This window comes from Petaurus breviceps, unplaced genomic scaffold (genome assembly GCF_028583685.1).
Source record: "Petaurus breviceps papuanus isolate PSGF00001 unplaced genomic scaffold, PetGlider_PUasm1.0 180, whole genome shotgun sequence".
Classification (NCBI taxonomy): domain Eukaryota; kingdom Metazoa; phylum Chordata; class Mammalia; order Diprotodontia; family Petauridae; genus Petaurus; species Petaurus breviceps.
Window position 1 is genome coordinate 6,323,724 of NW_027185782.1, and position 13,010 is coordinate 6,336,733.

At 37.6% G+C, this 13,010-nt stretch overlaps 1 protein-coding gene across 2 annotated transcripts in view; it reads right to left on the bottom strand.

Moving 5' to 3' along the window:
- The window catches only part of BRD4 (bromodomain containing 4), a 193,571-nt gene that overhangs the window by 38,354 nt on the left and 142,207 nt on the right, over nucleotides 1–13,010 (bottom strand). For both annotated transcript variants that reach the window (XM_069086941.1, XM_069086942.1), the window contains exon 11: nucleotides 11,932–12,042. In XM_069086941.1, coding sequence (XP_068943042.1) covers nucleotides 11,932–12,042 — 111 coding nt within the window. The remainder of the gene's footprint in view (nucleotides 1–11,931; nucleotides 12,043–13,010) is intronic.

The window sequence follows — 13,010 nt, forward strand, 5'->3', positions numbered from 1 at the left end:
AAAAAAAAATTAATAAGACAGTGTCTTATTATTGGGGAAACACGGTAAGTACATTTAGAGCAAGAGTTTTTAACCTCAGTGTGTGAACTTAAAAAACCAACTATTTTGATAACTGTATTTCAGTATCATTAGTTCTGGGGCGGCTATGTGTCACAGTAAATAGAGTATCAGCCTTGGAGTCAGGAGGACCTGAGTTCAAATCCGGCCTCAGATACTTACAACTTACTAGCCATGTGACCTTGGGCAAGTCACTGAACTCCAATTGCCCTACCTCCCCCCACCTCCAAAAAGCAAAAAACAACCACAAAAATCAGTAACAGTTTCCTTTGCAATGTATTTGCATTTAAAAACATTATTCTGAAGAAAGGGTCCATAAGTGTTACCAGATTGCTAACGGGGTCCTTCACATGAAAAAGGTCAAGAATCCCTATTCTAGAGCAGTGCTGTCAAACACTGGACCAATCCTCCTGAATGAAGCCCCTGCCAGGTTAAAATACAATTGGGAAATGTTTAATAAAATAAATACAAATATAACAGAACACAGACATTGTTAATGTGTGGTTTTCTAGGTCAATATGTAGCCCACAAAGATTCTTATGTATGGTTTATTACTCCCCTCCTCCTCCTTTTATTTGAATTTGACACCACTGGTGCAGAGGATAAATGCCAACTTTGGCCACTTTCTACTTCAGAAAAAAATAACCTTGGAAAAGAATTCAAATCAATGGTAACTTATAATTTGTGACCAGAACTCAAAATAGTTTTCTCTAACAGCTCTCTATTATAATATATTATACCCCTTGGCCATCTAATCTTAAGTGGTTCTTATCACCTTTTATATCCTATTATTCTATGGGAATATGTAACTCGAGAAAATATTTTAATTTTAGACTTAAAACCACTTAAATTGCCATAAATAGTTCTCCTTAGGGGAGGCTAGGTGGAGCAGTGACTAGAGAACTGGCCCTGTGAATAGAGAACTGACCCTGGAGTCAGGAGGACCTGAGTTCAAATGCAGCCTCAGACACTTAACACAAAAACTCGCCATGTGACCTTGGGCAAGTCACTTAACCCCAATTGCCCTGCAAAAAAAAAGTTCTCCTTAAACAATGCAATGAAGAACCACTATTGCTTGGTCATATTTAATTCCAAAGTAATTAACCACTACTGAGATTATGGTAAGAGGGCAACATTTTCCTAGGAGAAGATACAGCTCAGAAAAATCAAACTTTGAAGACAATGCTCTGGAGAGGTGAGGGAAATTAGAAAATGAACACACAATGGCTTTGCAGTTTGTTCTGGAAAAGACTATAGCTCCCTCTGGCTTTAAGGCTAAAAAAAAAAAATGATGTAGTTCAGCAGGGGAGGGCTGCCTGCCCCCCCCAATTGGGCCTCACTTTTTCCCCAAAGGCAAGGGCAAGAATGTTCAGCACAGGTGGACACACATGCACACATTAAGAGAGGGCTCAGGAGCAACAGAGGCTTTATAAATCCTTCAGCTTGGTAGGGGATTTCAGACAAATTTTTGGTAAGAACCCACCACGTCTTCTTGCTGCACTTTTGGCTGTAATCTTTTCAAAACATCAAGAATTCCATTTTTCCCTCGAGCTATTAACGGCCTCCTTTACCATCACCCCTGCCCACCCCTCCATTCCTCTCCCCTTCGAGTGCTTCCCCCCACCCCGTGGGAAAAGGAAAGCAAAGGATGAAAATAGCTGGACCATACTTGCATCCTACAAACATAAAATTCAGTACAAGAAGTCAGTGTCTTCCTCTCCTCCCACCACTGCTGGCTAAATCATATCCAAGATGTTAAGAGTGAAAAAGCGTAATAGTAAGGGACAGAAGTTCAACTGAGTAGGACACACTCTGAGAAACAATTAGAAAAGAAGATTTTGAATCAAAGGGCCACAGAAAGACTGATCAAATTATACTTTTCTCCTTGTGTATATAAAGTGCTTCCCCCTCACAAAAGGTGGGGGAAATATAAATACTATTACCAACGTTTTTAAGATTACTGCCCTTTCCCCTCAAGGGAATTTCACCCATCTCTGCTAAAGCTGGAATTCAGTGCAGAATGAAAACATAAATTCAGTGAAAAAAATGAGACTCAAAAGCAGAAAATAATTTTCATGGGGGAAAAAATTTCTCCCTCAATATCCCCTGAAGAAAGAAAAGCAAATTCAAATTTACAACAGCTACTTTTGGTTCTCTAGCCTTGAATTTATTTAGATTAGGAATGGAATGCCAGGAACATAGATCACCAAGCTGTCAACCCCATCATCTGACTCGTAAGCAGGAAGCCCCAGTCACCAACAGGTTAAGTAACCTTGTCAGGCTATTACACACCAGAAGGCCTGAAAGTATCCAATGGGGATGTGGAAGACATGGGAAGGAATATGCATTCTAATATCCCTACCAGTGCTGTCTATACCCATGGAACCTGGGCTTCATGTCTAGATGAATAAACAATCACAATTAATAATTAAGCTCAGAAGGTTGTGGTAGAGTTGGCCAATGACATTTCATGATGCTGACAAAAAGAATTGGTATGGGAAAGAAACTTCACACTAACTGGCCTCTGCATGTGGCTTTCCAAATCATAGACTAAAACTTGGATAGAAATCTCATACTGCCCTGAGTAATCTGGCTGCACTCATTCTTTTCTAATGCCAAGAGACATTCGGCATAGTTCGCCCCTCCCACTCCATTTTATGCCTCTGCTCCTTTTAATGTTAATGATCTGTCTCTTCTGGGCCTTGTCAGTTGAGCTGACCCCTAGCCTAAGAGACAAATATTCCTTTTCAGGAATTTTAGCTCCCATCCACATAGAGACTACTCTTGGACAAAAGGAGAACTATAAGGGAAAAAAAATTCCAACCAGAACTCTTCATCAAGTAGCCACACAAACCTGTTAGAATTTCTATTCAGAAAAGACTATAAATGGGTGTACAGGGAAGCTGAGTTAAAAAGGAGGGATTTTTATTCTTATTATAAAGCATGCCATCTTGTACCAGCCATGTGAGGTCCCTATCTGGTTAATACATGTATTGCCTTGGGATAAGCAATATTAGAAGCTGGGCAGCATGAAGTCACACACAAAGACTAATACTCAATAAGACAAATGATGATTTATCACGGGTTTAAGAATTGCTCAGATGCAAACAACCAGAATGCACATGGAAAAGATCTCCAAAGATAAGCTAAGTTGGACAAAAGCTACAAACGCCAGAGAAAACCAAAATTGGGAGCAGTATCCCAGGAAAAGGGAAAGAAAATGGGCCTTAAGGCAACCACAGTGTGTCAGAGCTAAAGCTGTTGGGAGTTTTAAAGATAACTAGAAGATCATAAATCTCATTCTCTTCCACAAGCCAGGACAGCTGTTCCCAGGATTCTCATATTACATACTACACAATCAGTTTTTTTTTTCCTTTAAAAAAAAAAAGGAAGAAAAAAATTGTGCTAGCAGCCATAGAGCTCTGGATAAGCTGCCAAATCTCCTCCCTCCTCCGTGCCCCTGATGGAAAGCAAAGGTCCTCACTGGGTGAGGAAGGTAGGAAAGATGCACTCAATGCTAACTATCACAGGAAAGGCAGCAGAGACAATGTTATTCCATGGGAAACTCTATTTAAGGAACGTATTGAGAAGCAGTAAGTTCTATAGGACTCTTCAGATAACAGAACAAAGGCAACATTCTAAGGAATATAATTCAGATGTAACTATGATTTAGACAAGGTGTCTGGGTTTACTACTAGCAACAAGCCCTTCAGACCTACTGTCCATAATCTTTAAAAGATGAATTAAAAAAAAATGATCAGGTATCCTGCTGATTATAGATTTGGGAGTTTTCAGTCATTTGAAGTCCTTCAGAGAAAGAAGGTGCCACATAACTCAGAAGTGCAAGACCTTTTCTTTGTTTGAGCTACTAGAAACAATATGGGTACTAAAAAATGAGAATAAAAATTCGTGTAAGATTTGGCTAGAAAGGAGAGCAAAGAGTCAGGAACTAATAAGAATGTTAACTGGGTCAAAAAACAAAACAAAACTATAGCTCTTCAATCCCACAATCTGATTTAAGAGTAAAGAGTAAAGGCAAGGAGCAATCCTTGAGAAAGAATCACAGCTTTTAAATAGTGCAAATCATTCTGATGCTTGGCAAGGACTCCATCTGCTGGTGACTCTAGAAAGCCTTTAACTTGTAATTCATAGGGCTTAGTAAATTTAAGAATTAAGACTACAAAGGTACACCTTGTGGAGATTAGCTTCATAGGGATAATGAAGAGATACTTAGTATAGTGCCTAGCCCATAAGAATTTAAATAAATGCTTGTGTATCAACAAGCAATACATTCACTGAAATATTTAAGCAGAGGCCAAGAATTCAGTGGAATTTGATTGGATAATCATAATCAGAGAAACCTCTCACAATTTTTTTTACTGAACTCTATTTCTTGATCCATTACCAGTATTCTCAGATGTAACATATTTAATAAACACAACTCCACCTACTTGTCCCTTAATATAGGGTAGATACTTATAAATACTTTTTGACTTGACTTAATGTATACAACTTCCACATTTACTAAAGAGTATTTTGGGACTGATTCGAAAATAATGGTGACATTAAGAATCAGTGATACTGAATTTGCCATGTACTGAGGGATAACCCAGAGTTGAGAGCTGCTTTTGGCCAGATATTTACATTGCTAGCACCAAGGCTGATGACAGTATTTAAATTAAAAGAATCTACTACAAATCTAGTGTTCTTTCTATTACCGATCAAGCTGCCGCTCAAGATTATAAACTGGTCACTGTTAAGATTCATAGAAGGATTTCATAACTTTATAGTAGAGTTTGGTTATAATGTTTAACTATGTTATTATAAAGTGATTGTTGGCTAAGGTGAATTTATAAAAGTCCTGAATTTGATGTACAATGAAATGTGGGTATTAATTATAAAGAGAATTAATTTCTTATCAAAGACAATTGAGAATTAACAGCAAAAAGAAATTATACTTCCAACAAAGAGGAGTTGTATTGAAAAGAAAATAATGTTCCCATGTTTGACTGAGAAGGAATCTATTACCTAAAACACAAATGTACTTATAAGAGGAGTCTGACATTAAGATTTCAAAATAAATAATAATAAAAAAAAGATACAGGAAGAAAATGTGCTTAGAACTAAAAGTCAAATATTGAGTACTAAAATGGTTTGCTGGGATTTAGTATCATAAGATTTAGAGCTAAAAGAGACCTTTCCTTCTAACTTCTTTCTTTTTAAAGATGAAGTAAGTCCCAGAAATTTACAAGATTTGCCCAAGGTTACAAAGATAGGTAGCAAAAAAGAATTTGAACTCCAAATATAAGGTTGATTTTCTCCACTACTACTCAAAAAGTTCTCCATGCCAAAAGATGTTCATCATTTGCACAAAGAGCCACCAGCAAATCCCATTTTTCTAATTCAATGCAGCAGGCATTTATTAAGTACTTACTACATACAGACAACTGTGCTAGACACAGAAGAAACAAAGATAAAACTAAAAAAAACCCTTTGCTCTCAAGAAATTTAAGGCATATTTAACACACAGAAAAACAAGTACATAGAAAAACATTTTTTAAGCTGTTCAAATGAACGTAAAGCAATTTCACAGTAGGCACAGATAACTAACTGGTGAGATTGACCTGGAAAAGTTTTCCATATACCACTTGGCCTGAATCTTAAAGGAAGCTTAGGAACTCTAACAGGGAGGAGATATAGATGAGAGCATTCTAGGAATGGGGAATAGCTTTTGGAAGGATATGGAAAGAAGAGATGGACTGTCATGTATAGATAATAGCAAGTCAACCAGTTTGGCTGGAACATGGTGTGCATGAAGGGAAATAATGGAAAATTGATCTAGAAAGAGAAGATGGAATCAGAATGTAAAGGGAGAGGAGGGAACATTTATTGTGTACTATGTGCCAGACACTATGCTAAACGATCTACAAATATTATCTCATTTGATCAGAGGAGATTATATTTGTTTTCCTCCTGAAAGGCAACAGGGAACCACTGAAGATTCCAGAACAGGAGAACAATGTGATCAAATCTGTGCTTTAGGAGTATCAATCTGGCAGACGTGTGGAAAATGGATTGGAGAGTATTAGGAGATTAATTAGGAGGCTATAGCAGTTGTTTTCGAGAGGTGCAGAGGACTTGAAGTAAGGTGTATGAGTTGAGAGAGGGGAACAGAAGAAAGGCGAAGAACTGAAGATGACTTTTGAGGGGGCAAGTCTGTGGACGGCATCCTCAAAAGAAATCAGGAAGAAAGGGAAAGATATGGGGCAAGATATTAAGTTGTTATAGACATGTTGAGCTTGAGAAAACTATAGGACATGCAGGTTAAGGTGATTAGATGATGATCGAATGAAGGGTACTAAGAAGGAATGGTTAAATTAGCAGAAGAACTACTATTATCACAAAAATCCATAAAGAGAAAGTATCCAGAAGAAGGTGGTGGTCAATAGTGTTAAATGCCACAGAACAATAAAGACTGAGAAAAGATCTTTGGATGTGGCAATTAAAGAGGTTGTAAGTAATGTTAAAGAGATCAGTTTTAGTCAAGTGTTGGGTCTAAAATCCAGATTACAAAGAACTGAGAAGAAAATGGGAATTAAGGAAACAGAAGCAAACAGTGAGGTTGTTTTTTTTTTAAGTTTAAGTGTAAATAAAGAATCACCTCAGAATCTTTTAAAATATGAAAGCAAAAACTTTCTCTTTCAGGATCTTTTCTGTGTGGAAGCAGAATAACCACCACACTCTCTCTCTTAAGGTAATTTTAAGTAAGGTGGATTTTAGTGTGTGTAAAGTGGATTTATCTTATCCTTCTTAGAGTTAGTTTTCCCAGGGCCCATAATCATAACAATCTCTTGTTGCCAGGTATTAGATATGAATTCTCATGATTATGGTTCAAAACTTCTACATCATGCTTGTGCAGCATTATACAATGATAAATTAATATAAACATTTGTGCTTAAATTGTAAATATCCACTGTGACTGCACTGCTGCCCTATAAAGGAGGTAGGCTCTGGTCAGTGAGTGGGGAACTCTTATGGTTGAAAGGACAAGCTGGAATGCAATGTGTGCCTTGATTGGCCCCCATCAAGGCTTGGGAGGAATCTGTGCTTGCCTCAATCAGCCCCTACTGAGGTTTGAGGGGACTTAGGGAGTGCACAAGCTGTGCCTCTCTCAATTCATCGAGACAGAGGGGTAGTTGTCCCCACTTCTCGCTGGCACCTGCGAGAAGGGTGATTAGGGAATGCTGTAGGAGTTGGTGCTCCCATTATCAGCAACTTGTGAGAAGACTAGAATAGAATAAAGCAAGATTATTAACCCCTCTGAAGCTGTCTTTCTGTCTGACCAGATCAAGAGTGAGTCTGTGCTAACAGCCCTCCTATGTGCTAGTGTCATCTGTCTTACAGTTATATGTTACAAAAAAATATTAGATAAGTACTTCAGTCTAAAGTCCTTGGTCATTCCAAGACAGGAAATCCTTATCAGTGTTTCTGTTAACTCAAAATTCCTAAACAATGCCCTGCACTAAACCTTTACTAAAGGTACACTGGGTGAAAGTTCAGGAAGGAAGTCCTTAAGGAAAGAAATGGGATTCTTACTTAAGAACTTCTTAATCTACTTAAGAGTAGTACCCTCTTTTTCCATGCCCGTGGATCAATTAGAGCTATAGTTCTTAATTTTTTTGTTTCATATATCCTCCCAAGCCTTGATGGACGGTCCAAAAATTAAACAACTATAGTTCTTTTTGATGAAGCAAACTGATAAATGAACTCTGGTCTAAATTCTAAACTCTTGTTCAATTTTGAATACAGAATGTGTATAATGTCTGTAACTTCAAAGGAGGAGCAGCTAGGTGGTGCAGTTGATAAGTATTGGCCCTGGAGTCCAGAGGAACAGAGTTCAAATTGGGCCCAAGACACTCCAAACTTACTAGCTATGTGACCCTGGGAAAGTCATTTAACCCCATTGCCTCACAAAATAAAAACAAGAACAAAAAACAAAATCACAAAAAAACTTCAGATGGCATATTGCATTTTCTTTTCTTCCCTCCCTCCCAGGCAAATAAATGCATTTTATATCTGATGTAAGAGGAATCCTCTAGAGTTTAATGAAATGAGTGGGGAATGGGAAGCATGGCACGGCCACATCTTTATCTTAGGAAAATTACTTTGTCAGCTCTGCAAAGAATGGATTAAAATGGTGAAAAACTCTAGGCAGGGAGATATGTAGAGGAACTGCAGTAATTCAGTCAAGAGGAGATGAGAGGTTACATAGAGTGGTGGTGCTAAAATTGGAAAGAAGGGGACAGTTTCTAAGATGTGGTAATATAATAGAAATATTCATTAAGAGCTTATATTTAAAAAACTATACTAGGAAAGAAAAAACATTTAGATAAGACTGAGTACATACCTTTATGGAACTCACAAAAATAAGAATACCAGCATAGAAAGTTATCTAAAATGGTTCATAGATTTTAGGGTTGGAAGGAACCTTTTAAGTATTTTAGCATAACCTCCTCAAGTTTAAAAGATATGGAAACTAAGGCCCAATGAGTGAAGAGATCTGAGAGTGGAGGCTGGAAGACCTTGGAATAAGCTAATGTAACTGAACAAATGAGATCTATATGAGGACCATTATTAGGGTAGTGACAATGGCAAGAAGGAATGGAGTTGAAGAGACAGTGTTAGTAACAGAAGAAACCTAGTAACTGAGTGGAGATGAAAAGAGTTTACTTTTACAATCCCCAGGGAAAGATATTACCACAGAGTAAATGGAAACAGCAGATTTAAAGGTAAAGATAATGAACCCAGTTTTGGATGTGTTGAATGTGAGGGATTTGTTGCCCTCCTCCTATTTTCCTTGAGGAAGATGCAGATTTGGACCTCAAAAGGGGGGTGGAGGAAGACAATAAGCATTTATATAGCATCTGCTATGGGCCAGGCACAGTGCTAAGCACTTTTATAAATATTTTCTCATTTGATAATCACAACATCCCAGTGAGGAGGTAGGTGCTATTGTTCCCATTTATAGTTAAGGAAAATGAAGCAGAGGTTGAGTGACTTTCCCAGACACACACAGATATTAAGTATATGAGGCTGGATTTAAACTGAGGTCTTTCTGACTCCAGGCCCAGAGCTCTCTTTACTGCTTCAACAGCTGCCTGTTCCTGGAGGAGAATTATTATGTTTAAGATTTGGTGCATAGAGTTGGTAGTTGATACAGTGAAAGTGAATGATATTGACAAGGTAATTTAAAAAAGAGAAAAGGGTTGATGATAAAAACTTGAGAAACACCCATGTTAATGTATTAAAATGATTTGGAGCCAATGGAGAAGTAGTGATACAAAAAGCAGGAGAATGTGGTATTTTGGTGGGGTTATCTTCTTAACAAATACTTTTAAAGCCTCTCTGTGTGCCAAGCAAAGATACAGAGTCAAAAACCAAACTCTTCCTGCCTGCCCTCACAAAGAGTTTATATTTCATGGAGAGGATACAGTATGTACACAAATGAGTAGAGGATAAGATGGATTGTGGACAGAGAACAAATGGATGGAGGAGGTAGAGGTGGAGCATGAGAAAAGTCTTCCCATGATGGTATCCAACAAAGGTTCTAAGAGATGGAGATAATGTAGTATGCAGGCACAGGACATGGCTTGTTCAAATGCACAGAGGTGGAGGACTGAATGTTAAGTCTGGGAACAGCTATCAATATGGTTTGAAGGGTTTTGAGCAAGAGAATAACATCATCACAAATGTGTCATAGTAAGATCCACAAGGAGCAAAGAGCAACTCCTGGAAGCTGAGAGTTCCATGAAGTGGTTACTGAAATAGTCCTGGTGACAGATGACTTGACCTACTGCTAGTCAGGAATGTGATTAGCTACAGAGGTTGAGGAGAATGGAGACTGAAAAGGAAACAATGCATTTTTTCAGAGGGCAGTTTCAGCAGAATGGTAGGGTTAGATTAAAATAGAAAATGAGAGATTGAAAAGAAGGTGAGTAGTGAGAAATGGAGGCATTAGGTACAGCAGGTTTTGGAAAAACAGTTTAGCAGATGATAAAAAGCCAGGGGCGTAGAAGATATTGAAAATGAACAAGACAAAGGGAATGACTACCAGAAATCTCTATGAGAGTCAGAAAGGAATAGATCAAAGGAATTAGCCTCAGGAATATCCATAATTGGAGAACAGAAAAGATACTGACAAAAGTTTGAGAAACGAAAGAGAGAAGTCAAAGAATCTGCTGGCTTCAATGCTGGTAGTGAAGCAAGAAGTTAGATCACCTACATTAGTTACAGGGAAATGGTTATGGTTAAGATGAGATGAAAAATGGCTGAAATAATCTTCTCTGAAATAAACTAAGGAGTCAATAGAGGTACAAGAGAAGGCCAGTCCAGCAAGTAGTAAGAGTCCCACTGAAGTTGTGTAGCAATAATTTATAGTAGCACATTGAATTTATTCTATATTTAAAAATAAAGGTAAGATCTATATAAGAGATTCATAGTCTGATGAACAATCTTCTCCTATTCAACACTAAGTGGAAATCCTCTTTTTATATGGTATTTAAAATAAAAGTACTACTAAAAATTATCTAGAATAAAAAATTCACAAGTTTAGACAGCTATCCTCTTACTCCAAGGCAACTAGGTTGAGCTGTATTTCCAAAGTTAGATGGAGGACTTCATGAAACACCTACACCTAGAGATAGTAGCAAGGTTTTCTTTTGATGGAGGCTACCCTGTTCCACTTGGTTACAAGCAAAGGCTGAGTGAGCCCAGCACAATGGCTCAGGGCCTGAAGACAGCAAATGAAGACAGTTGCTGGTCTACCAAATGCCTAAGAAAATGAACGCAGAGTCCATGTCCAGTTGAATTATATATTTCTATTTGATCACAAGCCAGTAGTATTCTGGACCAACTTGGGAAAGCCGATTCTTAAATTCTCAGGGCTTGATTTATTGTTTTGTTGAATGTCTAAGACAATAAAATGATGGAGAAAATGTTAACAAAGATTAAATTTAAAAGTGTGTGTACACATCCCCCCTACCCACCAACCACACTGGCACTTACTAAACGTTATATATATATATATATATCCCTACTGAATACATATATACATATCCCTACTGAAACCACTGACCTTCTCGTGTCCTTAGTTTATCCACTATAAAATGGATGTTTGGGAGGAAGGAGACAGGATTCAGGAATGTAAACAATATTGTCTGTAAGGGCCCTTCTAGTTTTAAAAAGTATTTTATTATACGAGTCCCCTACACCCCCGACACCACAGGGCTAGTACCAATGTTCTGTTCATTTGCCCAGTAATAATATCACCAAACTTAACAAAATCAGCAGGCATACTTTGATCATTACCCTAATTATGACAATAATCTTATGTTTATATATAGTGCATGGTTGACAAAAGAAACTCATCATAATGATTCTGTGAGGTAGACAGAACAGGTATTATTTTCCCCATCTATCCAAGATAACACAGACAGTAAGAAGCTAAAAAAGAACCAGAATCCAGGAGTTCTCTAATATGGAGGATGGCATAAATCATGGTGGTTAAAATGTGGTCTCTTGTTTCTAGTCCAAAAAAAACCATAACAAAACCAACACAAACAAACAAAACCAGCTGCCAACTGGGAGAATTAATTTGTCAGGAGGCTGGGGTTAGAATTCACATTTCTAACATCCCCATATAAGAAATAATGTATAGATGAACTGAAATACACAGAGAGTTAACACTTTACTTATTGTCCCTCTCTATTATTATCATCCTCAGAAAAGCATTTATCAAGTTAATACTGAAAACATTTATAAAGAACATAAGCAGGGTTCAAAAGGTTGGGAGCCTTTAGATAAGCTGGATCTAACCTGTTTCTGAGTCATCACTGTCAGAAGAGCTGGATTCACTGGTGCTCTCAGACTCCGAAGATGAAAAGCCCTTCATCTTAGAGGACCCCGCAATCATATCCACTTTCTCAGCTGCAACAAGACAATAGCAAAATAGTGTCCAACAGGGGTAGAGACAATTCAATACCTTTTCTTGTGTATATATACCTTTCTAAATAAACTAGAAGGTGGAAAAGGGGGCATATTTCAACCAAGTCATAGACAACTATTTAGCAAAGAAGGAAGCACAATTCTTTAAAAAACAAACAGTACACCCAAAGGTACTATTGGCTTGGAAAAACTGGAGAACTAACATTTCAGCTAAGGTTATGGTTACTGAATTTATTTGTTGCAGTTTGGATTAGGGTTGACTGTTGTTGGGGTCAAGTAGATAAGCAATTATTTCCCCTAATTTTCCAAACTACTCTCACTTCAAATTAGGGATTCAGGAATTTTAACAGGCTACAGTATATATAGAGTTTAGTTTTTTTGTGTTAGTCGCCTCCTGCCATCAAATACTTCTGGAAGAGTAGAAGGTGGCTGATTCTATATTGGAAAAAAGCCAGCTATTTTCAGAAGTCGGGAATTCCTTATTAACTTAACCAGAAACTTTTGATATCAATTTGCTGTTTTTAACAGAGGAAAAATGGAGTTAAGTCAAACCCTGGGCAATACCCTCCGCTGTTACCCTCCAATCTACCTGAGTAGATAGAGAGAAGGTAAGATTTAGAGAACCATTTAAATTCTTGATATAGATTCTAGGTAATGTCAACTTAGAAATCACTAAGCAGGGATTGCAGCTGCTAAGTAAAAAGTGAGGATCTGGCTCTCTATTTGTAAAGGAAATCCAACCTTTCAAACCCAATCTTTGTGAGTCTTTATCATCATATGAATTTTAACTTTTTAACAAGGTGAAAGTTTCTATCAAGACACTAGTTTACTACAAAGATAATCTCTGTATAATAAACTCGAATCTGGGTCTAAGCAAGAATTTTTTTGGGGGGGGGGTGAGGAGAGGTTAATTTTGTTGGCCTTTATTAAAATAAGATCTGTCTGGGCTA